The sequence below is a fragment of the Giraffa tippelskirchi genome, chromosome 3, assembly GCF_054371585.1.
Source record: "Giraffa tippelskirchi isolate mGirTip1 chromosome 3, T2T-mGirTip1v1.2.pri, whole genome shotgun sequence".
In the NCBI taxonomy this organism is placed as follows: Eukaryota; Metazoa; Chordata; class Mammalia; order Artiodactyla; family Giraffidae; genus Giraffa; species Giraffa tippelskirchi.
Genome location: NC_137277.1, coordinates 183995260 through 184023255, shown reverse-complemented (window position 1 = coordinate 184023255; position 27996 = coordinate 183995260). Strand labels below are relative to the sequence as shown.

General features: G+C 47.7%; 1 protein-coding gene and 2 long non-coding RNA genes across 14 annotated transcripts in view; all 3 read left to right on the top strand.

The window, feature by feature from the left end:
* The first annotated feature begins 24 nt into the window (after nucleotides 1-24).
* On the top strand, nucleotides 25-3889 carry LOC145543818 (uncharacterized). Of its 2 annotated transcripts, none has more exons than XR_014081066.1 (4): nucleotides 25-176; nucleotides 335-404; nucleotides 1844-3163; nucleotides 3666-3889. It is a non-coding gene; the product is annotated as an uncharacterized LOC145543818 (long non-coding RNA). The 2 variants fall into 2 exon arrangements; XR_014081067.1 differs by having other exon boundaries at nucleotides 28-176; nucleotides 1183-3163.
* Nucleotides 3890-8026: 4137 nt separating this feature from the next.
* On the top strand, nucleotides 8027-14240 carry LOC145543817 (uncharacterized). Its single transcript, XR_014081065.1, has 3 exons — nucleotides 8027-8278; nucleotides 11990-12122; nucleotides 13373-14240. It is a non-coding gene; the product is annotated as an uncharacterized LOC145543817 (long non-coding RNA).
* A 639-nt stretch (nucleotides 14241-14879) lies between these two features.
* The window catches only part of MAN1C1 (mannosidase alpha class 1C member 1), a 155278-nt gene continuing 142161 nt past the window's right edge, over nucleotides 14880-27996 (top strand). For 7 of the 11 annotated variants that reach the window (XM_081586639.1, XM_081586638.1, XM_081586645.1 and 4 more), the window contains exon 1: nucleotides 15555-17204. In XM_081586639.1, the coding sequence (XP_081442765.1) occupies nucleotides 16665-17204 (540 nt within the window). In that variant the 5' untranslated portion in view covers nucleotides 15555-16664. Of the gene's footprint in view, nucleotides 15012-15554; nucleotides 17205-27996 lie in introns of those variants that run through there. The other 4 variants (XM_081586642.1, XM_081586646.1, XM_081586641.1 and 1 more) reach the window with 2 other exon arrangements.

Genomic DNA, 27996 nt, shown 5'->3' with positions numbered 1-27996 from the left:
TCTCACTACGGTGGCCTGTCTTGTGACGCGGGCTCTAGGGTGCGTGGGCTTCAGCAGTTGCGGCTCTCGGTCCCTATGGCGTGGGCTCGGTAGTTGTGGCACATGGGCCCAGTTGCCCCTCGGCGTGTGGAATCTTCCTGGACCAGGGATCGAACCCTTGTCTCCTGAGTTGGCAGGTGGGTTCTTATCCACTGGACCACCAGGGCAGTGCTCTCTTACCCAGTTTTAATTTATTCAAAGGACTTATTACAACCCGAAATTGTGTAAAGAATATATATGGCTTTTAAGGCATTATTTATTTATTTATTTAATTTTGTCCAACTCTCCCCTCTAGAATGAAGACTGGGACTTTTCTGTGCTGTTTGCTGCTTTGTCTCCTTGAACAGCACCTGGCCCCTTAACTAGTAAGTGGGGGTGAACTGGACAGACTCTGTTCTCGAGTGGCTCCCTCCTAATACGCAGCACTGGCAGCTAACCAGGCAGTTGTGTGTCCTGGGCTGAGTGATGTGGTGAAGACATGGGGGATGCTGGGGGCAGGGCAGTGAGGAAAGGCAAAGAACTGCTGCCGGGAGGATGACAGAAGACTTCCTGGATGAGGTCACATCTAACCAAGACCTGAGTCCTGAGTAGGAATTCTCCATCTAGGAGGGAGGAGGAGAGAGTTCTGGGCAGAGGGAAGTAAAGAGTTAAAGTCCTGAAGGCAAGAGAGAGCCTGGAAAGTTGATAGAATGTAAAAAAGTTTTGTGTGTCTGGATCAGAGTGGGGAAGGGGACAGACACAGAAGAGAGTGGGTGGTGGGCAGGGGTCCACTTAGGAAGGATCGGGTGCAGACGTTAAGCCAGCAAATGACATGAGCAGGGTGCAGACGTTAAGCCAGCAAATGACATGAGCAGATCATATTTCTGCATTCTGGTGTTCTCTAAACATTAATAATCTCCAGATCTTTGCCATACCCAGCATCTCTTGTCCCAGTGATAAATATTATTCACTTAATACTTTACCTGTAACTGAGTCACTTTAATTCAACACATTCATTTAAAAGGGAAACCCTTTGTGAACTATCCTAATTTGTGTCATACACACAAACTCCCGGTAAAACTAAACCTAATGAAAATGAAATAATGTTCCATTTCACCACCTGCTACGGGACTGGTCCCAAGTTTACCTTCTCTTGTTAAAAAGGAGGATTAATGTGTCGGCAAGATGTTAAAGATGAGATGGCACCAAAGGGACTTTCTCCGTGACTAGATCACCAGAAAGATTCAAAGAGGATTCAAAGAAAACATCTTTCTTACCATGCAAGGCAGTGTTACTTCAGACTGTATCTGGGTTTCTTCTAAGACTATTTCATAACAACAAAATAACCCTATACATGACCAGTGATACAATTTCCGCAGAGTCTCACTATAAACCTTTCAGATATCTTTGTCTGAATGGAAGTAGGGTATGGAAGAGGAAATGGGGTGGATGGCTAAGAAAACTGAACAAACCAATCAATCAGATTTTATCCCCTCACTTCTCTTACACTGTAAAACCTACCCATCCGTGGTGAACGTGTCTTTCCTTTGCTAAGTGTCTGCTGGCTTTAGAGGGACCTGAGTTTTGGTGGCCAAGGAAGAGGCAATGCTATGCTGCTATCCCAGGAATCCCCAGACCCAGCTTAGGGAGGGCAAACGATCTCAATCATTGCTTACAGACTGAGGACATATTACGTTAAAAAAAATCAACTGTGGTCCTCTGGATTCCTTGGCTCCCTTCACTGGGATCTGGCTGCCAAGAGGAGGCAGGTAGGGGTACCAATTATACCCTTAGCCCCTCTTTTATGATGGTCCCCTCTCGTTAGCAGCGTCTCCTTGTTCTAAAAAATCCTGCCTGTTAAGGTTATGGGTGCTGAGCACACTTTGTCCGCTGTGACTGTGGGCCTTGCCACCGAAAGTGATCATCCCTCTTGGGACAGACACGAGACTGCTGCCCTCCCCTGACACACAGTGCATGCTGCCCTCTGCTCCCTGGTGGAGGGTGGCAGTGCCAGGGTTCTATGGACTCCTCTAGCCCAGCTGTATTTGAAAGGCCGCCTGTCGACAATCTCCAGGAGCTGCACAGCACCGACCTTGTCCTGAGACCTTCCATCTGTACCTTCCGTCAATCTCAGAGTTTTCTGGGCTCGTCAACATTTGTTGAAGCATCATCCTTGCCTATTTGCAGGTCAGCTTTATACTCTGCCCCCAGCCTTTTAATGCAGGTAAACTCTGTTTGCATAACATCATCGTCTGTTAAGAACAGGCTCTGGAGTCAGACCACTGAGTCCAGATGCCTTCTGCCTTGCTTACTGGTTAAGTGTGCTCAGTCATTCAGTCGTGTCCAGCTCTTGGCAACCCCATGGACTGTAGCCAGCATATTAAAAAGCAGAGACATTACTTTGCCAACAAAGGTCTGTCTTGTCAAAGCTATGGTTTTTCCAGTAGTCATGTATGGATGTGAGAGTTGGACCATAAAGAACGCTGAGCACTGAAGAATTGATGCTTTTGAACTGTGGTGTTGGAGAAGACTCTCGAGAGTCCCTTGGACTGCAAGGAGATCCAACCAGTCCATCCTAAAGGAGATCAGTCCTGGGTGTTCATTGGAAGGACTGATGCTGAAGCTGAAGCTCCAATACTTTGGCCACCTGATGTGAAGAACTGACTCATTGGAAAAGACCTTGATGATGGGAAAGATTGAGGGCAGGAGGAGAAGGGGATGCCAGAGGATGAGATGGTTGGATGATACCACCGACTCGATGGACATGAGTTTGAGCAAGCGCCAGGAGTTGCTGATGGACAGGGAAGCCTGGCGTGCTGCAGTCCATGGGGTCGCAAATAGTCAGACATGACTGAGCAACTGAACTGAACTGAGTTGAACTCCCAGCCAACAGCCAACCTCAACTTCTAGACATGTGAGTGAGCGTCTTGGAAGCCCACGCCAGTCACGCCTCCAGATGGCTCCAGCCCCAGAATAACCACACAGCTGAACCTAACCAAATGCAAGAATCACGAGAGAACTAAGGTTTGGGGTGATTTTCCATGCAGCAATAGATAACCCAAATACTGACTTGTACAAGCAGATGGAGTAAGAGGAAGTGAGATGAAGCTGGAGAAGTCATCAGGAGTAGATTATGCGGAGCCTGGTAAGCCACGGTCAGGAGTTTTGTTATCATCCTAAGAGCAGTGGGAAACTGTAGAAAGATTTTGGGTAGAGAGGTGACACTTGCATTTATGGGCTTCCCTGGTAGTTCAGCTGGTAGAGAATCCTCTGTCCATGGACAGAGGAACCTGGTAGGCTACAGTCTATGGGGTCACAAAGAGTTCGACAGGACTGAGTGACTAGGCACAGCACGTGGCATTTATGTTTCACCTAGATCATCTGCCTGCTGTGTGGAAAACAGCCTGGAGGGGGAGCCAGAGAGGTGAGCCGTCCCAGAGAAGAAGGATGCTTTTGAGGCAGGAAGCTGAAGGTGGTTTGGACTGGGGAGTGGAGTGGAGAGTAGGGGGTTAGTGATTGAAAGGGAGCAAAGTGGATGGTCAGTGATATTTAGGAGATGAAATTATAATGGCTCGGGGACTGCTGGTAATCTATATGGCCTTTACCTAACTAATTCTTTCTGTTCTCTGTTCCCCATACCTCTACAGCATCACACAGTGGAGAGAGCAAGGACTCAGGTATCAGATACATTTAATCCCAGTTTACCACTTATCCGCTGTGTTACCTTGGGCAAGTCACCTAACTTCTCTGGACTTTGGTTTTCCCCTGTTATCAAACAGAGGCAATACAAAGAAAGATAATCGTAATTCCTTTTGTTTACTGGACAGTGCCTGGCACATAGCAGGCACTCAATAAATATTTGTTGAATGGATGAATTTAGTGGGCTGGAATTGAGGAGGCACAAAGAAGAAATGATCTTATTTTTCTCCTCCTCCTGAAAATTTCTTCTGTCAAAGGTGGTTTCCCTCTCTTGACTCCTGATAATAATCAGGCAGATCCATGACTTCTTGGTCCCTTTGGGGCAAAATAACAGTTTCATTTTGGTAATTAAAACTCACTTCCAGCAATTAGAAAGTCAACTTTGACCCAGTGAACTAAAATATTTTGATTCCTCATCCAGTTCAGAGCTCCAAAAACCTCTCCTTCACTGTGTACCTAGTATGTGCCAGACCCTGGGCTGGGGACAAATCGAGCTACCAGGTATAACACAGGAGTTGAATTTCAGATAAATCGACAAACAATCTGTTAGTATATGCAAGTCCAAAATGATTCTGTGGAACATATTTATAGTAAAAATCATTTGTTGCTTCTCTGAAATTCAAATGTAATGGGACCTCCTGTATTTTTATTTGGTGAATCATGACATTGAAATACCCTGGCCCTTGTCCCGTGAGAGCACGAATGTTTCATGCCTCTGCCAAGGACAGTTGACTCCAGGAGCGCAGACAGGTCCAAGAAGACCTTTTCCCACCCGCTGCCTTCAGCACATTTGACATTTTCTATGTGGGGGGAACACTGACCATCCGCAGGTGAGATCTAGCAGCACTCCTTTGTCCAGTTGACTGGCTCCACTGCCGAGGTTTCCCCCGTTACAGCTACAGTCCTTTGATCTTTGGAACCTTGTTTCTTTTCAGATAGTTCAGGAAGTACATTTGCCTCTGTGAGGGTTGGAGCCGCATCAGCTAGCACGTTTTTTGACATCCAGTTGGGAGGAGGACTTTCTGAGAACAGAATTCAGTGGTGATTTCCTGGAAAGGGGCGTCGTGCTGCCAGGGGGTGGGGGATGGCCTGATGGGGGAGCGGGAGGGTCCCAAACTGGGGATCCCAGGCCCACCTCCGGGCTGAGCAGGGTACCCCCTACCTGGAGCAGAGCCTGGAGGAGGCCACCGTCCGCCTGGGTGGAGAAAGGGAAGCACGTAGGGAGCAGGGGCCAGGAAGGTGACAGGGACAGGCTAAAGCGCATGCGTTTGGGGCCAGGCTCTGTCCTTTCAGGCCTCAGGGCCCCCATTTTTTTTTTGGCCACGCTGTGCAGCATATGGGATCTTAGTTCCCAGGCCAGGGATAAAACCTGGGCCCTCTGCACTGGAGGCACAGAGTCCTAACCGCTGGAAGGGAGGTCCCTCAGGGCCCCTGTCTTAAGCTGGGTGGTCAGAGCAAATATTCTGCCCACCAGCCCTTCCTGCTCCAGGCTCCTTGCTCGTTCTAACTCCCCTCGGCCACCTGCCTTTCTACTGCCTCCTGCAGAGTCCCCTCCCCAGGACAGACAGCTTCAGCTAGGTGTCCGCGTCCGCCACCCTCCCCCCACTATGGGCACCGAGGGCCTGGCATCAAGTGGGCTGTGCATGCCCATGAGAGGGACAGCTTCTCTCCCATCCATCCTCAGGCTCTCAGAAGCAGTAACTGGGTGCTGTCCAGCAGTAACTGGGCAAAGAAGCGAAGGGGTCCACTCTCCTGTTTTCAGCCCCTCCTCCCCTTGGCCCCGGTAGGTAATCGCAGCCTTTTGGGGGTTCTGTCGTGTAAGTTAGCTCCAGCTTTCTCCATTGGCAGTTTAAGGTTCAAGGTTCTTGGCTGCCCTAAGTTACAACCCACTAATCTGGTTTTTCTGCCTTCCAAATTGTGTTACTGTTAGCTCTTCTTCTGTGCTAATTATCCTTGTGGTTTCACACCTTCAAAGAAAAAAAAATCCCTTTGCCTTTGTGTTAGCGGAGGGTCAGGATGGAGCAGGGCTATGTGTGTGCTGCCTTATTTAGCCAGAATTCATGGTGTCATTTAATCTTCACAACAACACCAAAGGGCCAGTATTATTATTCTCATTCTCAGAGGCTCAGAGAAGACGTCCACAGAGCTCATAAGTAGCAGGAGCTGCTGCCACCCACAGCCTCTGTCTCCAACATTCTTTACATTTCACAGTGTAAGGTGTAAAGCTCTCCTGGCAGTGCTCAGAGAAGGCTGTGACCTCCCCGCTTCCACCAGAAGTTGGCATCTTATGTGCCAAAACCCCAGTTTGCCGGAAGGACGCCATGGAGTGATCACACCTTCCTCCATTTCAACATGTCCTCTGACTGTACCTTCGGGAGGAGCTGAGGCATGGTAAGGGGGATAAACACAGTTAACAACTGGAATGACCTTAATGTCCAACAGCAGTAGATTGGGTAGATAAATTATGGTCTACCCATTTAAAAAATAAATGGACTTCCCTTGTGGCTCAGCTGGTAAAGAATCTGCCGGCAATGCAGGAGACCTGGGTTCGATTCCTGGGTTGGGAAGATCCCCTGGAGAAGGGAAAGGCTACCCACTCCAGTATTCTGGCCTGGAGAATTCCCAGTTCATGGGGTTGCAAAGAGTCGGACACAACTGAGCAACTTTCACTTTAAAATTTAAAAAATCATATCTGGCTGTCAGAATGATGAGGTTGAAGAATATTTAATTTCATGGAAAAATGCTCCTGACATATTGGGAAACTGAAGAAGCCAATTTTCTAAGCAATGGGTGCAGTATAACAACAACACACACATAATAATTCATTGATTTTAAAAAAAGAGTTAACATTTACCCTCGATCCTTGAGTATAGGTCCCAAGTCAACATCCAGGGTCAAAAGGGATCCTGTCTACCCTGGAGTATGAAATCAAGTTCTAATGCCTTAGTCTCACCAGCCTCCCACCCCTCCCTGACCCCCGCAATGCCTCTTGACCTTGAAGCCTCCATGTCACCTCCTGTGGAAAAGAAAAAAGTGCATCAGCTGCTACTCTATCCTCACATCCACCTGGGGTTTAGTGAGTCTACTCCTAGAATACTGTGGGTGCTGAGGACATTTCAAAAAGCAGTAGTTTTCTCTTTACTTTTAACCTGGGCCACTGGAAAGCCCCTCCCCCTTTTTTTCTTTGAAGAAGAGTAGGAGTGAATTAGCCCATGGAAACCAAATGGCATTTATTATCCTGGAAGGAAAAGTCCCCCCGACTGCAGACTAAAGGAGGGAAAAGGGATCTAAAATCTGGCTACAATCTATTTTATGAGACACTGGATTTCCTTTTCCAAAGATCGTCTGAACTGGGATAAAGATTTATGTGTTCAGGCACCTTAGAATAGTGTGCTTCAAAATGAGGGTCATTAGTCATTATGGCTGTGCTGTCCAGTCCAGCAGCTACTGGCCACATGGGGCTTGTGGCCGCATCTGAAATGTGGCTCATCTGAACGGAGATGTGCCATAAAGGTAAAACACACTCTGGATCATGAGGACTTGGCATGTAAAAAATAATGTAGCTTATTTCATGACTGATTTTTAAAATAGTAACAGAAATGATACTATTTTGGATATATTGGATTAAATAAAATATATTGTGAAAGTTAACCTGAAACATTTCTTTAAGTTAAAAATGTTTTCAAAGCCCTGTGGTCTCAGCAGCTCAACACAACACCTATCAATTTCTCATCTTAGCTCCATGCCAGGGCAGCCAAAGCAGATATGCAGAAGGTTCTGCACATCATAGTCACACAGGGACTCTGGCTGATGGAGCAGCTGCCGCCTTGATCCCTGTCAGTCACCTTGCTAGAGGGAAAGCCAGCACTCTGGAGGGCATGGCACTGACAATTAAATGTCCTGGCCTAGACACCTGTTGTTTCCGCTCACAGCTCATTGGCCAGAGCCAGTCACGTGGCTTTGCTTAACCACAAGGGGGCAGGGCGATCCTACCCTGTGCCCAGAGGCAGAACTCCAGCAGTCCTTGGTGGACATGATAAGCTTGGTTTCTACCAGCTTTTTTTCTTTCCTTAGAACATACAGAATTAAATGATAGTAAAAAAGTAGAATGGAATAAAAAAGTTCAGACAGCATCACAGATATTTTAAAATTATGATTGAGGCTCAATAAATATTAATGAGATGGTGAAAATTCTTTCTGAAAATGGATCATAACCACAACAAACATGGCTTTTCTGCTTTGTCACTAACAAAGTGCTTGCCCACTGGTTATCTCATGTAGGGTATTATGTGTGCATGCTAAGTCACTCAGTCGTGTCTTGACTCTGCGACCCCATGGACTGTAGCTGGCTAGGCTCCTCCGTCCATGGGATTCTCCAGGCAAGAATACTGGAGTGGGTCACCATTTCCTCCTCCAGGGGATCTTCCCGACCCAGGGATCAAACCCAGGTCTGCTGTGTCTCCTGCATTGGCAGGCAGATTCTCTACCACTAAGCCACCTGGGAAGCCCGTGGGAGTTTTATGGGCCCCTCTTTTATGGATGAAGAAACTGGCTCAGAGAGGTGAGTGGTCTGCCCAGTTCTCACAGTCAAATGGCAGAGCTGGGACTTGGGACAAGTAAGATAATTAATGGAACTTCTGCATCAAACCCCAATCTTTCTTCTCTTTCACTTATCAACCCTGCTAATTTGCTTTTCTTTATTTCTTTTAATACTAACATTTAACATATACTGAATTTAGTACTGTTTTCATTGCTATTTTATAGCCAAGGAATCTGAGGCTCAAACAGATGAGATGACCACCCAAGGTTACATAGCCCCTGGTAACCTTGGCAGGACTTGGGTTTGTATGCAGGTCTATGAGAGTCAAGGCTGTAACTGTGATGTTGTCGTGCCACTCTGGCTTACTGAGCTGGTTCTAGAAATCATTTGAATGACATAATGGATAAGGTTATGAGGGAACTCCCCATGATTGTTTGTTTGGTTCCTGTGGTCCCAACAATTCCTGCTTACATTCCTAATCCCAGAGGGACAGATAGTTTGATACCCTGCATAGAATCTGGAAATTCAGTCATCTGTGGACATTGAGAAACAGATACACACACACATTAAACAAAAGATAAAGACTCTCTGATATTAGTAAGCAGAACCAGATGACCAAATTATGCCAGGGTTACATTTTAAAGATCGTGTTTCATTTCTAGCTTTGTGGGGCTTGGAAGTGCAAGCTTTTGGAAGTGCACTTTAATGAGATTCAAAGATATTTATTTTACCTTCCCTTTAAAAGTGCCAGTACCATAAATAAGAATAACTAACATTTAGATCCTGCGATATGTCTGGCACTCTGCTAAGACATTAACGTGGATTATTTCATTTAACCCTCACAACATCAGTGAGGTAAATGTAACTCAGGGCTGTGAAAGTGAGAAGAACCCTTATTATATGTGTGGAAGTGGCCTCAGATGGGATTCTCAAGTACTGACAAGAGCCAACCTCTGCTCTGCCTCTAACTGGAAATTACTTACAGGCATCTTGATCCTTAGATTTCACACGTGCAGCATTCTTCCTTTGAGCTGGATGATCTAGAAACTCCTGGAGAGGAGGGGGTGGCCTGAGCAGTGCTTAGTACAAGAGGAGTGCATCAATAGCACTATTATTATAATCCAGGTAGAGGCCATGTTTTTTGAAATGAACATCAGTGTGTATGATCTGACAAATAAGAGTCCTCATAGAGACCATGGACAGAGTATTTGAAATCAGAACTTCCCTGGAAATTTTGACTTACAAAGTTTCAGTTTGCTTCCTAGCTTGTTTGCTACTGGGAAATGCAGCAGCACTGATTCTTTTGTAACATTAGTTCCCAATTATCCAGTGCTCACTATGAACCAGACTCTGTGCTAAGATATGTACAATTAGCTCCTTTAGTACTCATAACCACCCTGTGTGATCATCCCCATTTCACAGATAAGGAAACGGGTGCTTCAAGAGATGAGTAATTTCCCAGTGTCTTGCTACTGGTAGGAGATGGAGTCCAGACTGGTGCTCTGACTCCGGGGTTCTTGTTCTTTTTACTTTGTCTTTTTTAAATTATTTTGGCTGCACTGGATCTTGGTTTTGGTGTGTGGGCTGCTCATTGCAGTGCACGAACTCGAGAGGGTGCAGGTTCCGTAGTTGTGGCACGCAGGCTTCTCTAGCTAAGCACATGGGCTTAGCTGCCCCACAGCATGTGGGATCTTAGATCCTTGGCCAGGGATTGAATCCATATCCTCTGTATTGGACGGCAGATTCTCAACCACTGGCCCACCAGGGAAGTCCCAGGGTCCGCGTTCCTACCACCCTGCTTTCCCTTCTCCAGCATACCAAGGACTTAGTTTGGGAGGTAGATCAAAAATAAGGTCAACCCAGACTCTGCTCATGAGCGTAACATTTGCTTCAGGCTCTTTTTGACCAGTTATCTCAAGTAATCCTCACATCATCTTTCTGAGGTGTGTGTTACTATTCACCCCATTTGACAGATGGAGAACTTGAGGCTCAGAGAGGCCAGATAAATTGTCCAAGAACAACCAGCTAATGTGAGGCAAAACTAGGATTCAAACCCAGGCATCTCTGACTTCAAAGCTTTGGTTTTAAGCCAGGGTTTCTCACCCTTGGCACAACTGACATTGAGACTGGGCAATTTGAGGGGAGGGGGCGCTATCCTGTGCATTGGAAGCTGTCTGATAGCATCCTTGACTTTGATCCACTAGATTCCAGCAGCATGCCTCCCCCAGTGGTGACAACCACAATTATCTCCAAACATGGTCAGGGTTTCCTGGGTGCAAAATTGCTCCCCATTGAGAACTCTTGCTTCTGACTGGCTGACTGGGCCACCTCAGGACTGGGGACTCAAGCAAGAAGAGTTGAAAGGAAACTTTCATGCGTGTGAGAACAGATATTCTGGCTCTGTGATCCTGAAATCGGCCACCCCCTGCACAGCAAGGTATCTGCAGCCTGCGGAAGAGAAACTGAGACAGCTGCAGGCACTTTTATCTCTGGACCAACCTGGTGTGCTCTCACTCAGCAGCCCCTCAGACATTAGTGCCTGTCTTGCTCAGGTTGACTTTGTCTGGAGGCCACTAAGGAAGCTGCCCAATGGTTGTTTCTCGGGTCAACTTATCTTTATCTCTAAGAATCTGCCTGCAATGTGGGAGACACAGGTCGGGTCTCCCGACTCAATCCCTGGGTCAGGAAGATCCCCTGGAGAAGGAAATGGCAACCCTCTCCAGTATTCTTGCCTGGAAAATTCCACGGACAGAGGAATCTGGTGGGTTCCAATCCATGGAATGGAAGAGTGGAACACGACTGAGCGACTAACACAGACAATGACTGTATGAGATTAAGATTCTGCACCAACTGCATAGAAGACTCTCAATGAGCAGATGTTAAGCCTCTTACAGCAAAATTCACTGCTCCCTTCTCAACAAGTGCCCCTGTCCCCTGGCAAGTTAGAGACCGAGGAATCCTTGCATGCATCTCTCTCTCTATCCAAGTCCAATCTCAAGCCTTCACCAAGTCCTCTGAGTTCTGGATTCTGAGTACGATTTGGATCCTGTGGGCCTGTCCATCTCCCACTTCCCCAATCCAAGCCACCATAGGCTATTGCAATATCCTCTGAAAGGCACCCGCTTCATTCACTCCTGCCTTCCATTCTGTTTTCCCAGTCTAGCTACAGTAGCCTTTTAAAAATGTTAATCGGGATTCCCCCACCCACCCACCCCTACACACACAGTCCTGCTTCTGCCCTAAATCATTCAGTGATGCTTCCTGTCTTTCCCTTTCACTCTCTCTGCTCCAGACATGCTGACTAGTCTGTTCTCAAAAGTTAGCATATTCTCTCCACCCCAAGACTTGTGCATATGTTGTCCCCTCAGCCTGGGTGTTCTCACCATCACACTTGGCTTAGGTAATTCCACTTAGAGGATGTCTTCCCTGACCACTTCTCTCTCAATCCCAGTCTAGGTCCAGGTCTATCATTCTTAGAGCAACATCTCTCACTTTTATCTCAGCTTGCAGATTGATTTGGGAGATTATTTAACTCCTCTTCCCTTTAAGACTGTAATCTCCTTGATGGGAACAATATATCTATCTTTGCTCCTCATTATTTCGCTAAAGCCTAGTATATTGCCTGGAACATAGCAGGTACCCGATACATACTTACTGAATGGCTGAGTGAACTCATATAATCCTCCCAACAAGCCTGTGAAAATTCTGCCTGAGGCCAATGTTCTCTCCCAGCTCTCCCTACAGCACCTGCTCTCTTGGCACTGTATCACGGGGAGCAATAGCCTCTGAAAGACTTAAGGGCTCTGGAGCCTGACCAACTGGGTTCAAATCTCTCTACTGCCACTTCCCAGCTGAGTGACATTGGGTAAGATCCTTAAAATCTCTGTGCTTTAGTTTCCTCTTTTGTAAAATGCCAGTAACAGTAGTTGCTATCTCATGGGATTGTTGTAAGGATTAACTAAGTGAACTTCTATGCAATGCGATTTTAAGTGTTTGGCACATAGTGTGTGCCCCATTAAGCTTAGTTACTATTAGTATTATTAACAGAAAGAGCATCGATCCCGGCACCGGATGAATCTGGTTTTCTCTTATATTTGCAATTTTTTCCCTGTGTGGACAAGTCATGTCACATCCCTGAGCCTGAGTTTCCCCATCTCTTAAGCTGGGATCTCAATGCCTACTTCAGAAACAGTCATTGTGAGAGCAGCCAGGATGAGAGCAAAGCACACAGCCCAGGGCCCAGTGCATGGTGCTTCCCTTCCTGATGCTGAACTGGTTCCTTTTGCCTCTTAGACAAGAAGCTCCCTGAGGTTAGGCTTCACATCTGCCTTATTTGGGGCTGTTTTCTCCAGCCCCTGGCACATAGTAGATGTTCAGTAAATAGCTCTTTACTGAGAATGAATCCATAACGACCGGGACCATGATTTGCTCATCTTTGACCAATCTGAGACTGGAGCAATACCTAGTATCTAATTTCAGTAATTATTTGTTGACAGAATAGATTTTTCAATGCTATTTATTTCTGTTTCCAGTCCCACTTGAGTTTCTGAAGTGAACTGAGAAAGATGCTTGTTAACTTATCCTAAATCTCTCTCTAGCCTTAGTATTCTTATTTGTAAAATGAGCCTATTCATAATATCTACCTCATTAGAATGTTCTGCAAGTAAATGAAGCAACATGTATTCAGCACATTGAAAATGTTGATTCATTATTATTCTCTCCCCTCAGCTTTGGTTTCCTCACCTGTGAAATGGGCATCCACTCCCACACCTATTCATTCATTACTCATCAAACACAGCACTCATGTGCCAGACATTGTAGTTAAGACTTAGGGCAGTTAGAGAGGTGAACGAGCCATTGTCCCTGCTGTGAGGAACTAAGTCTGCTGTGGGACAGCATATCAATAGTAAAAATCCAGTGGGAGAAGAGCCATGTGTGTGAGGTCTACAGGGGTTAGGGATATGAGGGTGGAATGAGACCTCCAGATGGGCCCTCAGCCAGCTTGCTAGGGAGAGTATAGAAGGTTATGGGATCACCAACATCATGTAATCACCAACATGACATTGGTTTGAAATGGAGTTGTCCCCCCAGGCTCTGGTTTTTTTTTTTTTGTAGGCTGTCTGTGGAATCCTGTTGCAGCCTCACTTTCTACCCTGGCTCACCAGCATACCAGAGACTGGTCACGTGTCACAATCACAGTGAGGATCCAGTTCAAATAGCCTTCTGAGACGCTGCCAACCCTCCTCCCCTTCTGGGTCCTCCCTTCTCAGGGGACTGAACAGTGACTGCCCCTACACTCTCAATGTGGTATGCTGTGGGGTGCCTCCAGCGTCTGCTGGCTTCCTGTCTGATTCTCCAAAGACAAGCCTCCCTCTGCCCAAGGTGGGTCCCAGTAGGGAGACGCTTGGGCAATAGAGATTGGAAGAAGCCTGGCCAGATCGCTGGGCTCCTGCATCCAAGTGGACCACATGCTTGTCTCTGATGTTCACAGCTGGTTCCAGGCACCTGACTCCTGCCAGTCAAACTCATGAGAGACTGAAACACCTCAACTGGCATTTCACATTTTTAAGTTGGGTGTGCTTGTAGGGTGGGGAGAAACTATGCATCTCCAGTGACCAAAATATTTGCACCTGTTACCCAGAGCAATCTTTTATTTTCAACGGAAAGAAATTGACATGCCAAAGGTATTTAAACATCAGGGGAGGGTCTGCTGTCAGTGGCCTGGCCAGAGGCAGAAGGATGTCAGAGTCCCACCGGTAACAGGCCTCAGGGAAGAAGCAAGATTTACGAGGTGAGAGTCTGCCTGGGCCGCTTCTGTCAGAAAGGCCTCCCTGCAGTATTTTCTGTCTCATCAACGCTGCATTTCATTTTAAATTGCAGCTGAAAGCAGATATTTTCCCTCTTGCCTATTACACCTCTTAATTTGTCTCTCCCTCTGCTGTTATTTGTCTCTATAAAGTGTTTTGCATGAAAGACCCACACAGCACAGTGTTTCTTTGCTTTGGGTTAGGTTTAATCGGAGGAGAAGAAAGCAGAGAGAGACTCGAGTCCGAGGAGGAAAGGGCGAGGGCCTTGGGGTGGAGACACCTGTGTCTCTGTCTGGTAGTGTGTACACGTGTGTGACACCTGTGTCTCTATGTCTGGTAGTGTGTACACGTGTGTGTTTCTTGGACCTGTTGTGTAAGTATCATGTGGGTATGTGTGTACGTGTCACTATTTATACTAATATGTAAATTAGTACATGTATAATATGTATATACGTCTACATGCGCTTTGGTAAATCACTTCTACCTAAACTAAGCGTAAGTTTGTGTGCAGGTACACACCCACATGTAATCTCTGAGTGCATCTGCATCTAGGCATAGAAGCACACACGCGCACATAAACACACGCAGGCATCTGGGTACGCATGTCACATGATGTGTGTGGTCTTCTACGCACACGACCAAGGTTCTTTCTCCTTCCTTGCCCTCGCTCCGCTGCGGTTAGCATCTCTCCCTGCCCCACCCAGGGGCCCCGGCCTGTTTTGGGGCCATAGGAAAAGGAAGGCAGAGCTGTGGTCTGCGAGGGTGGGGGATGCGGTGGAAACACTGCCTGAACCCAGCCCAACCGTGGCCACAGCTCCCTGGCGGGGGGGCTTCAGCCAGCCCTTCCTCACAGCCGGCCACAGCAGCACCTCCACGGCTCCCGCGGAAGCTCTGGGACCCCCGGGCAAGCCCCCTGCTACCTGCCAATTCTGGACTGGCACTAGGGGGTGAGTGAGGTTACCGAAAGGCCGCCAGAGCCCTAGCAGACCGGCTGGGTCCCCTGCCCACTCCAGGGGACCAACAACCTGAGCCGCGCGGGCAGGGGCAAGAAGCGGGGCGGGGTGGGGGGGGTGTCTCGGTCGCTCCCAGTCCGGCGAATGCCGAGCACTAACCAATGGGGGACCGCAGCCCAACGGGGATCCCTGCGAGGCAGCCAATGACCTCGCGCAGCTCTCCATCCCCCGCCCTCGCCAACCCCGCGCAGCTGGACCATTGGTGCTGGTGGGCTGGGGGGGGGGCTTGTGCGCGGCGGCGCCGGCCCTTGGAGGGAGGGGGCGTGGCTTGGAGTCCCGGGCCCTCTCCTGGACTCGGGCTTAGGCCCCAGCACACTCCCCCACCCCGGGTCGCCAAGCCAACTGGCCCGGCTGCGGCGCCGCGGCGGCGGCGGACAGCTGGGCGCGCGCAGTGGGCGTGGCCCGAGGGCGTGGCCCGGCGGGAGGCGGGGCCGCGGGCGCTGCCTCCGTGAAAGCCCGAGCTGCGGCGGCCGCAGCGGCGGCGGCGGGGGCGTCCGGGCGGTGTGTGCGCGCGTGTTGGGGCGCAGGCTCGGCGGCGGCGGCGGCTCAGCCTGCGGCGGCGGCGGCCCGTCTGGAGCGGCCGCGGCGAGGACGCCAGCTGCAGCGGGGGAGGCGCAGCCGGGACTGCGCGCTCCGCGGAGCCGGCGGGCACCGGGAACAGGTGATCCCAGCGGGAACCCGGAGCCCTACCGAGAGTTGGCGGGGCGGGAGCCCGCACTACACCCCCCCCCCCCCACCGCGTCCCCAGCGCAGCTGCAGCTGCCCCCGCCGCGGCTGGTCGCGAACGGCGCTGCGCTTCGGACCCGGCTCAGGCATCCCTCCGCTCCCGGGGTCCCGTCTGAAGCCCCCCAATCCTGCCCCGCCTGGCTCAGAAGTGCCTGACCACCACCACCCCCAGCTCCCCGGCGCCCGCCCCGCGGCTGAGCAAAGTTGAGGACGTGTCCCGATAGCCAAAGCCCCGGCACTGTCGCGACCTGGCCGCTCCAGCGCGCTCTCGGAGCGCCACTGACAGCCCGGCCGCGTCGCCCTCTCGCCCCCGGGAGTCGACCCCTTCTGGAAACTGCTTCTGAGGCTAAAACTTTGGGCCAGGGTGGTGGGGGGTTGCTGAGGGCGGCTCGGCTCGGGGACGAGGCCTGCGGGCGCCCCTCCGCGCGGATAAGCCTGGGCGCCGCGGACGGCATTGTGACTGGCTCCGGCGGCGGCCGCAGCGCGGGAAGGGGCGCGGGCCCCGCGGGCTCCGGCCGCGGCGAGGAGGGGCGGCGCGGCGGCCGGAGGGAAGGCTGCGGCGCGCGGTCGACCCTCGCGGGCCCGGGCCCCGCGCCTTCCTGCCTCGCTCGCCCGGGCCCCGCCGAGGCCGCCGCCGCCGCCGCCGCTCCCCCTGTCCCGGTGCGGGAGGACTCTCTCCAAACTCCCTGAACTTCGGGAACAAGCCCCCCCAAAGGGCGAAACTCTCAGGGACCCCCACCCCGGCGGCGCGCCCTCGACGACCTCCCCTCGCCGAGTCCCGCTGCTGACAAGTGCCTGGACTCCAAGGACCTCAGGAGCTCGGCCGGAGCTGAGCGTGCCCCAGCCCCGTGCCCGGTCACGATGCTCGTGAGGAAAGTGCCCGGCTTCGTCCCGGCCTCCCCGTGGGGGCTGCGGCTGCCTCAGAAGTTCGTCTTCCTCCTCTTCCTCTCCGGCCTGGTCACCCTGTGCTTCGGGGCCCTGTTCCTGCTGCCCAACTCCTCTCGCCTCAAGCGCCTCTTCCTGGCCCCTCGGACCCAGCAGCCCGGCCTGGAGGCGGTGGCTCAAGTCGCCAGCCACCCGCGGGCCCGCGGACAGGAGTCACCTCCCAACCCGGCCCCCGCGGCTCCAGCCCCGGGCGAGGATGACCCCGGCAGCCAAGCCGGTTCCCGGCGCAGGGAAGGGTGGCTGCGGCGCACGCACCCCACCGGGCCACGGGAGGAGAACACGGCTGCCCGGGGAGGCGGTGCCACGGCCCTCAGACCCCAGGAGGGGAGCGTCCGCTCTAGCTTTGACTTCAAGGCATTCCGGAGCCGCCTCCGCCACCCAGTCCTGGGGACTAGGGCCGACAGGAGTAAGGAGCCCCAGAGTCTAGTTCAAACCCAGCGGGAGAAAATCAAGGAGGTAAGGATTCTCCTCCTTCCACAGAATGTTATAAAAGACGCTCTTGGACTTCCATCCATCTTCACTCACCCCCAGTCACTCCCTGGCCTCCCTGACCTACTCGAGGCCCTCCTCCCAAACTTCCCACCTTCACTCCTTCCTGCACACTTTTCCAGCGCTGGATTCAGTTAACCATCTGCTTTCCTGATAGGTAGTAGCTAAAGCCCTAGACCAACTTTCCCTCACCCCCAGGGTCTGGTCTTTTTAGTCCAGTCCTGAGCCCAGGTGGGCCTTGCTCCCTCCCTTTTGGAGATACTAATAAGATTTCTGTGGAGTTGTTGCATGCATGCATGCGTGGTCAGTCGCTTCAGGAGTCGACTCTGCAACCCGATGGACTGTAGCCCACCAGGCTCCTCTGTCCAGGGGATTCTCCAGGCAAGAATACAGGAGTGGGGTTCATTAATGAGCACCCTTTCTGTTTGAAGGGGCCAAGGGCCATGTTCTTTCTCACTGTGTGTCCTTAAGTCATGACATCTCCTAAACCCCTTTAGGATCTGCTACCTGGAAATCCAGAATTTGGAGGATACTTGATGTCCTGCAAGTAATTTGTAATCTAGCCAGCAACCCACAAGCCAGAAGATGTCCTGCATTCTTGCTAACTGTTTCTATTGAGCTTTGGAACAATTGTACATAATTGCATGTGATACAAGGAGCAGTGATCAATTAGGTAGTGGTAATGATACAGAAGCTCTGAGGTTATTGGCTTAATGAAGCAGGTCTTGGACTGGTTTCCTGTAGGGATTGTACCAGAGAGGGGTTAGATGGATCACTTTGAGTCTGAATCTGAGTCCTAGTTTAAGACAGCAAAAGCAAATGCAGCCTCACCATGGCTTGGAGACAGTTGCCAAGCCGCCACTGATAACTAAATGTTCTGCTCAACCACTGTTAGAGCTTCCTGCTGTTGGAGCCGCCTGCATGAGGATTTTGCCCAGCACTGCGGAGGGGGCTGCAGTGACACCCCCGGACCACGAGGGGGCTGTGGGCAAGCAGTGGGCCAGGGTCTCCTCCCTAGTATCTAGAAGATGCTCCCCTGTCCCCGTGGACCCAGAAGGAAAGGACTGCTTCTGTCTGGACCTCTTGGTTTGCTGCAGAGCAGTCAGCAAGTCTGCTCTGATTTCCAGAGAGAGCAGGCAGCAAGGGTCAGGACCTGCCCTGTCAAGACCTGCTCAGAGCCAGTGGAGAGCTGAGCTGCCCTCCTCCCCTTGTGCAGTCTACCCTCTCTCCCAGCGCCCACCTCTCCCCTAGTTATCTCTGCTGTTGTTACTCAGCTTTCTATGCTAAGCCCTGTGGAGACTCTATCTTACTGAATAACTAGCAATCGCTGGACATTTTGTGATGTCAGGATCGGAAATCACAAAGAGGATTCCTTGTTTCTTGTGTGCAGGTGTGCACTGTCAGTTTCCAAATTCTTACTGAAATCCCAAAGGTTAATTGAAGCTTGGAACTTGCAGTAGCTAAGAAAGGGGCATCATTTCTCCCCCCACTGGTTAAGGAGCTGTGTTGTTGAATACTCACCTGAACCACTCCAGCTCCCTTTCCTAAAACTGCCTCTGAGCACATTAACCCTTTCGGACCTCCTTAGAAGGCAGTGACTCTCAGTGAAAGTACGTATAAAGCGCATGCGTGCAGTTTTTCATGGGGTGTAGAGCTGCCATTAGATTTTCAAAAAGATCCCCCAAAGGATTAAGAATTAACTACTCTCTTCGGAAGCAGTACTTTCTGCATTTGCATCTAAAAATGTGACCCATTTCTGAAAGCCTGTGGTTGGGAGCTGTGGAGGGAAGAGTGGACTGGCTAGTGGGGAGCCAAGTTCTGCCCCTCTATACCAAGAGAACCTCCTTTGAGGGCAGAGGCTGTGGGCAGTGACTTACTGCAGTGGCTGGGGATGGTGGGAGGTGTGGAGACTCTGCTTTGCTGGTGAGTATAAAGTAACACGATGCAGGTCTGTGTTAGTTGCCAGGTGTCTGGATCTTTCTATCTGGCGTCTCTGTACACCCCTAGTAGTAGATAGAAGCCTGCTTGTCTGTACCTTTAGTTGTTCAATGCTAAAGGTACAGATTCAAAGAGCCCTCAATTCAAAGAGCCCTCTTTTACTGTCTTGAAGACCTTAAACTCCTCAGAATGGAGGGGACAGGACTATATATGCTATTATATTTTGAAGCCTATTGTCTCTTCAGGTGTCTGGAGTTTGAACCCCTCCCTTCCCCCCACCTCCCCAAATAACCCGAAAAAAAATGTGGGCAGTGTCTGGTTTAGCTGTTAACAGAGTTAACTTCCCTGGTGTCCCACCTGATAAGGAATGCGTTTGACTGTTGCTGGAGGATGTCTTTATTTCCTTCTCATTTAAATTTCTATCTGTGCCATGCCCAGGGGTAGATCATTTTAGAAAGGTGCCTGTTTTCAGAAAAGGGACTGCTGCTTTCCTCTCTGGCTTGTTTATTTCCAGACATGGATTGATTAGACCCCAGGAGCAAAGGGGGAGCTAGCATCAGATAAAAAGGGCTCTGTTCTTATAAGATGAGGTTTTTAAAGCAGAAGTAAACATCAGGAATGATTCAGAGAGGGTGATAAATGAGAGTGAATGAAGACTGGACACTCAGGCTCTAGATCGACGAAGTATACTTATAAACATTCTGGTGTGAGAGATGGACATGGACACAAGGTTTCTGCTGATAAGATGGGTTGAGGCTGCCTGTTCTGGGTGTTCACACTTCAGGAAACAATCTGTCACTGGAACCAACGATTTCTCCTCACTTGTAATTTTGGAACCTTGGAGGAGGCAGTGTGGTGGAAAGGGGAACCCAGAGAACATGGATTCAAGTGTCAGCTCAATCATCAACTGTCTGACTTTGGACAGGTAACCTCCTCTCCTTCCTGGACCTTATTTTTCCTTCTGTAAAGTGGGATGAGAAAGAGGAAAAGAGACTGGTCACATAAACTGTGGCTTCCAGACCCGGCCCCTAAGTAGACTGCCAGTCTGGCCAGGGACTTCTTAGCAGTTGGGCTTTTCCCAGCTCTGTTTTCAGCCTGTCTCAGTTCCTTGAAGTCAGGGACAGTGTTGTGCTCTTGTTGATGATGGTGATGTGTTCACAGTTGTATCCCTGGCACTGCATAGCCAAGTATTCCTGTCACCCATATTGAACTTTAGAGATAGGATTGATTAGTGACAGATCCTCATCTTGGGCTCATGGAGAGTAAAGGGGTTGGAAAGAATGAGAAATGGCTTGCTGGCTGCCTTCCCTTACAGATCTGATGATAATACAGGAAATTATTGTTATAATTATTTTAGGGGACCTTGGTCATAGGTAGGCTGCTGTTCAAGTTCAGTAGACCTTTCTCACACATGACAAGAGTTGGGAGTGAAGAGCTTGCCAGGGTTACATCCCGATGAAAGGTTTCAGACAGTGTTGGGTCCTACTGATGATGGCTAGTTGCTGATCTAGAGAACCTCAATTGTCCCTTCCAGTGAAGGGGGCTTTTGTTAAAGGGAATTGGGCAGTGAGAGTGGGGGCTGCCCCTCACCTGTATGAAGAATGTGCTCTTATGCACTGCTGTATGTGTAAGACTGTACGCACAGTTGTCTTGAGTGTCCAGCCTGGGTTCAGGCCCTAGCCAAGCTATCAACCCTAACCTCAGGTGAAAATTTCTATTGGTCACTGGGCCTCAGTTTTCCTGGTAAAATGAAGGGATTGGCATTTAGGGATGTCTTCTCTCCTATCCGTTCCCACCTGCTTTATTTATCGATCTGCCCGAGCACCTAGGATAGGATCTGATACTTCGTTGGAGCCCAGATACTTGAATGAGTGGCTACAGTAAAGATCTTTAACTAACAGTTAAGGTTGCTGGTGGCAGACGCCAGGTCTTCTTCCTGAGGGTACCTAGAATTCCAAGAGTTGCAGAGCAGAGACCATAGCAAGATTTGGAGGGTCAGCAGCTCTGTGACCCAAGAAGCCTTTTAGAAGTTGCAGTAATTTTCCAAGTGCAACTTGAAGGGACTGGGGGGGGGCAGCCATGAGTAAAATCTTTCATGTCTGGATAGCAGGCATCTGGAGGATGCCCGAGTTACCCTGGAGTCCTGAAACTTGGCAGGGAGTGCCCCAGCTCTTGCCTTCCATGCCTGCTGTCTTAAGCCTCCAGGACATTGCTGGTTATGATGTGTGACTATGTCCAGATAAGTCATCTTGGCAGATGATCTTTGCTCCCCACTAATGGGCTGGTTTGTTAGTCACATGTGGTTTCTCTGTATATCTGATTTATCACCGCTAGTCTCAGGGACAGGTAGGAAAATTAAAAGGCTTTGTGTTCTTTGTAGCATGTGAATCTGAGCCTGTGAGATGTTCAGGATAATTAATATCAGGAACATCTCAAATTTAAATAGCTTTCCTTCGAAGAGCTCTGTTTGAGTTGAAAATCCACCGAAGATTTTTACCCCCTTGTCCTTCAGTTTCTCTCCTGATGTATTTTCTGCTCTGTGATACATTTAATATAGACAAGAAGACTGGCCTATAATAACTGGACAGGTCCCTTGGGAGACCCTGACATCGTACGCCCAGTCACACACTTCATCCTTCTTTTTAAGTGCTTCTTAGAACTAAGAGGACTGCAAATAAAGCAAAGCTTAGACCTTGTCCCCACCAGGTCCACAACTTAACAACCACAGGTTGGGTGGATCTCTACTTTCATCATGAGCTGCACCATTATTTTGGGGACTTGGTGCAAGCGTTCCAGGAGCAGTCATTTCTCAGGCCTCACATCCTTAACTCTGTCTTTAGTGTTAGGTTTAGAAACACATAGTGCAATGACTTTTAAAAGTCAGCTGCTTATTCCACACTGTTGTTAGCAGGGGGGCAAGAATATAGATTCCCTGCAGTTTTCAGAGTGACTGATTTACATCCGAGCTCAAGAAATGCCTTTTCTCTAGCTCTCCCTGAAGACTGATCCATTACTCTACCAAAAATAAATATTGTGATATATATCATGCATAGTTTGCTCAAAGGGACTTACATCTTTTCTCTTATTGAAAAAAATAAATCAGGCTCGCGGATTGGAAAGCCCCATGCAGGGAAGCTGTTTGGTAATCTAGGTGGGCAACCAGCCTATGGGTACTGCCTCTGGCATGGGGAAGGTGGTTGCCTCTGCATCCTAAGTTGAATCTGCACCAAGGGAGGTGGCGGGAGCTTCAGGAAATTCTCTCCCTGCCTTGCTTTCATTGGCCAAGTCAGGAAAGCTTTCACAAGGGCATGATGGACAGGATTCAAGAGAGAGTGGTGCACATTTGTTACATTAACTTTAAAAGAGGTGCCATACATGGAGCGGGCTTCCCTGATAGCTCAGTTGGTAAAGAATCTGCCTGTAATGCAGGAGACCCCAGTTTGATTCCTGGGTCGAGAAGATCCCCTAGAGAAGGGATAGGCTACCCACTCCAGTATTCTTGGGCTTCCTTTGTGGCTCAGCTGGTAAAGAATCTGCCTGCAATGCAGGAGACCTGGGTTTGATCCCTAGGTTGGGAAGATCCCCTGGAGAAGGGATAGACTACCCACTCCAGTATTCTGGCCTGGAGAATGCCATGGACTATACAGTCCATGGGGTCACAAAGGGTCAGACATGACTGAACAACTTTCACATACTTGGAGCAGGAATGAGTGTCCTGAACCAGGGATGATTATTTTTCCAGTTCTGTGCAACTGCAGCCCCCAAAAGACCGGGCTCATTGAAACAATAAGCTTTGGTTCTTGATTTTCCACTGTCTCAGCACCAAGGCCTTATGAACTAGTGTTTGCATACTTTGGGGGAAAAAACAGATTTTTTAAGCTCTGAATTCTCATGGCACATGATGGTAAGAAAAGAAACTGGAGATTCCTTAAGGAGTTCTGAGGATCCAAGGATCCAAGTCCCCCTTCCCTCGTTCACCCCCACTCAGCTCTGGAGGCTGGTTAATAGCCAAGGCAGTATGGTTTTGGTTCTCTTAAATGCAGGGTGTGGCTGAGATAGCTGTAAGTCAGACCAGCTTTTTGGTTTCTCCATCCCCAAAGAAAACTGAAACCGTGGAGGCCACAGCTATAGGCTGTGGCCCAGTGTGGTGGCCCAGCTGTACACGTCTCTTCCCTTGAGAAGGCTGTTTTCTAAGATCTGGGTTGAGGTCTCCCAAAACTTGACAGACAGGTGGTCAGAAGAGCTCTTATTCAGAAGAGAGTCTGAGTATGTCTCTTAACTCTGAATTTTCATTAATTAAAGGCTAAGGCTAGGGTGGTTGTCCATCTGTTTTAGTGCAGTATTGCAGTGGTACAGAAGAAACTTGGGCATACTGATTAGTGTCCTTAACAGATAAGCAATAATTATGCTTTTCCCTGGCATGCTCTGGGAGTCAGCTGCTCTATAGTCGAAACTTCTAGGTAAATAGCTTTCACTGAATAACAACCATTTTCAGTGGCTGATAGATTTTTCTCCCCTCATTTCACCTCTACTGTGATGTGGGGTCACCATAAGATCCACTGTGCAATACAGCGTGTCCCATAGGGCCTGATGAATCATTTAGGTAAGACTGTTGGTCTCTCACTGCCTTATTTTTTTTGCAACAACTCTGTGAAGCAGGTGGTGGTGGTGGTTGTTTAGTTGCTAAGTCATGTCTGACTCTTTGCAGTCTCATGGACTGAAGCACACCAGGCTCTTCTGTCCTCTACTAACTCCTGGAGTTTGCTCAAATTCGTGTCCATTGAGTCAGTGACGCTATATAACTGTCTTATCCTTTGCCGTCCCATTTTCCTTTTGCCTTCAATCTTTCCCAGAATCAGGATCTTTCCCAATGAGTCAGTTCTTCACATCAAGTGGCCAAAGTATTGTAACTTCAGCAACAGTCCTTCCAAAGAATATTCAGGGTTGATTTCCTTTAGGATTGACGGGTTTGATCTCCTTGCAGTCCTAGGTACTCTGAAGAGTCTTCTCCAGCACTACAATTCAAAAGCATCAGCTCTTCAGTGCTCAGCCTTCTTTATGGTCCAACTCTCACGTACATACGTGACTTCTGAAAAAAACCATAGCTTTGCCTCTCTAGACCTCTGTAGACCTCTATAGACCTTTGTTGGCAAAGTGATGTCTCTACTTTTTAATACGCTGTCTAGGTTTGTCATAGCTTTCCTTCCAAGGAGCGAGCATCTTTTACTTTCATGGCTGCAGTCACTGTCTGCAGTTATTTTGGAGCCCAAGGAAACTACTTATTTATTTAAGTGTAACTTACATATAGGCAAATTCACAGATCTTAAATATACAGTTTGCTAAATTTTAACAACTGCAGAAAACCGTGTAAACCACAGCCCTGAGAAAATATAGAACATTTCCATCACCCAGTTTCATCTGCTCCTTCTCAATCATTCCCCCATCATCCATACCCAAACACTGTTTTGTTTTGTTGCCAGAGATTAGTCTCACCTGTTCTAGAACTTCAACTAAATGGAGTAGTACAATATATGCCATTCTGTGCAAAACTTTATTTCACTGAGGCTAGTGTTTTTGAAACTCATTCATGTTGTGTGTAGCAGTATTTTGTTTCTTTTTGTTGAGATGTATTCCATTGTAGGAATAGCCCACAATTTGTTTATTCATTCACCTGTGCTTGGAACTTTTGGTTGTTTCCAGTTTTTGGCTATTATGAATAAAGCTGTTATGAACATTTTACGCACAAGTCTTTATGTAGGTATATTTTCATTTCTTTTGTGTCAACATCTACGAATATAATTGCTGGCTCACAGAGTAAATGTATGTTTAACTTTATAGGAAAGTGGAAACGTTTTTCCCAAATGGTTAGACCATTATATACTCCCACCAGCAATGTGTGAGAGTTGTGCATCTTCACCTACACTTGCTATTGTCCACCTTTTTTGGTTTAGCCATTCTACTTGATGTATAGTAATATTTAGTTGGAGTTTTAATTTTTGTTTTCCTTTTAACTATTGTTATTGAACATCTTTTCATATGTTTATCTGCCATTTCTTTATCTTCCTTTTAAGTGTATGTTCGGATCTTCTGCCCCCCCACTTTAAAATTTTTTTAATTTGTACCATCTATCATCTTCTTATTGAATTCTAGAACTCCTTTTCATATTCTGGATGTGTGTCATTTGTCAGATGTATATATGCATGGGCTTCCCAGGTGGCTCAGCAGTAAAGAGTCCACCTGCCAATGTAGGAGATGTAAGTTTGATCCCTGGGTTAGGAAGATCCCCTGGAAAAGGAAATGGCAACCCACTCCAGTATGCTTGCCTGGGAAATCCCATGGACAGAGGAGTCTGGTGGACTACAGTCCATGAGTTTGCAAAAGAATCAGACATGACCGAGCGACTAAGCAATAACATATATTTCTATATTCATACTCTATGATTTATTTTTTCATTTTCTTAATGTGTCATTCAGAGAGCAGAAGTTTTAAATTTTGATGAAATCTAGTGTATCAATGTTTTCTTTTTTGATTTGTACTCTTGTGTGGATTAAAAATTTTATTTTGTTTACCCAGAGGTCATGAAGATAGTCTTCTTTTAATTCTAGCAGCTTGATCATTTTAGTTTTTACATTTGGGTCTTTCATATACTTCAAATTAACTTTTGTGTGTGGTTGAGTTTCTTTATTTCCATTTAAATGTCTAGCTGTTTTGTGCTGTTTATTGAAAAAGCTTTCTTTTCCCCTTGGAATTGCTTTGATACCTTTTTAGGTTAATTTATCATATGTATGTGGTTCTGTTTCTGGACTCTTCTGTTCTATTGATTTGTCTTTATGCCAATTTATACTATCTTTTTTTTTGAGTGTGATTGGCTTTAATCACACTTGCTGTTTGTTTCCTGCATTTTTTTGGCTTTTTTAAAGTTTTTTTTATTGAAGTGTAGTTGACTTACAGTGCTGGATTAGTTTCAGCTGTACAGCCAAGTGTGTCAGTTTCTTATGTATCTTCATTTTCAGTTTCTTTTCTATTACAGATTATTATACTGAATATAGTTTCCTGTGCTATACAGTAGGTCCTTGTTGTCAATTCATACTATATTGATGCTGGAGCTTTATAGTAAGTCTTGAAAACAGGTAGTGTGATTTCTCCATCTTTGAACGTTTTTTTTTTTTAAAAAAGGCTTCAGTTACTATAAGTCCTTGACATTTCTGAAGTACATTTGAGAATAAGGACATCAGTTTCTATGAAAAATCACGCTGAGATTTTTATTAGATTTGCCTTGAACCTATAAATCAAATTCCTCTGAACATTTTTTTAAGTGTAGCTCTACTGTTGACTAATTCTTGCAGCTTTTGTTTTCTGAAAATGCCTCTATTTGCCCTCCTCTTAAAAGAATATTTTTGTTTGATAGAAAATTTTAAGTTGATCCCCCCCCCCTTTCTTCACATGAAAGAACCATTGTCTTGTAACTTGTATTGCTTCTGATGAAAGATCAGAGTATATTCCCCTGCATGTAATGTCTTTCCCTTCCCTTTGGATGCTACTAAGATTTTCTCTTTAAGTCATTTGACTATTTACCTAAAGGTGGATGTAATTGTTTATCCTTCTTGGGGTTTGTTGAGCTTCTTGTGTCTACGGGTTGATATTTTTATCATGTTAGAAAAAAATCTGGCCCTTAGGTCTTCAATATTTTTCGTACCCCAATATACTTCCTTTTGTTTTAGAACTCAACTTACATGTAAGTTCAATTGCTTGATATTTTCCTAGAAGTCACTGAATCTCGGCTCATTTTCTTTTCAGTCTTTATCTCTGCGCTTTGGTGTAGATACTTTCTATTAACCCATCTTCAATTTCATTGAGCTTTTCTTCTGTAGTGTCCAATCTGTTATTAAGCCCACCCAGTGAATTTTTAATTTTCAGGTATTTTTTTTAACCTCTCAGTTCAGTTCAGTCACTTAGTCATGTCTGACTCTTTGCGACCCCATGGCCTGCAGCATGCCAGGACTCCCTGTCCATCACCAGCTCCCAGAGTTTACCCAAACCCATGTCCATCAAGTCGGTGATGCCATCCAACCATCTCATCCTCTGTCGTCCCCTTCTCCTCCCACCTTCAATCTTTCCCAGCATCAGAGTCTTTTCCAACGAGTCAGCTCTTCGCATCAGGTGGCCAAAGTATTGGAGTTTCAGCTTCAACATCAGTCCTTCCAGTGAATACTCAGGACTGATCTCCTTTAGGATGGACTGGTTGGATCTCCCTGCAGTCCAAGGGACTCTCAAGAGTCTTTTCCAACACCGCAGTTCAAAAGCATCAATTCTTCGGTGCTCAGCTTTCTTTATAGTCCAACCCTCACATCCATACATGACTACTAGAAAAACCACACTTTTGACTAGATGGACCTTTGTTGGCAAAGTAATGTCTCTGCTTTTTAATATGCTGTCTAGGTTGGTCATAGCTTTTCTTCTAAGAAGCAAGTGTCTTTTAATTTCATGGCTGCAGTCACCATCTGCAGTGATTTTGGAGCCCCCCAAAATAAAGTCATCATCCACTGTTTCCCCATCTATTTGCCATGAAGTGATGGGACCGGATGCCATGATCTTAGTTTCTGAATGTTGAGCTTTAAACCAATTTTTCGCTCTCCTCTTTCACTTTCATCAAGAGGCTCTTTAGTTCTTCTTCACTTTCTGCCATAAGGGTGGTGTCATCTGCATATCTGAGGTTATTGGTATTTCTCCCAGCAGTCTTGATTCCAGCTTGTGCTTCCTCCAGCCCAGCGTTTCTCATGATGTACTCTGCATGTAAGTTAAATAAGCAGGGTGACAATAT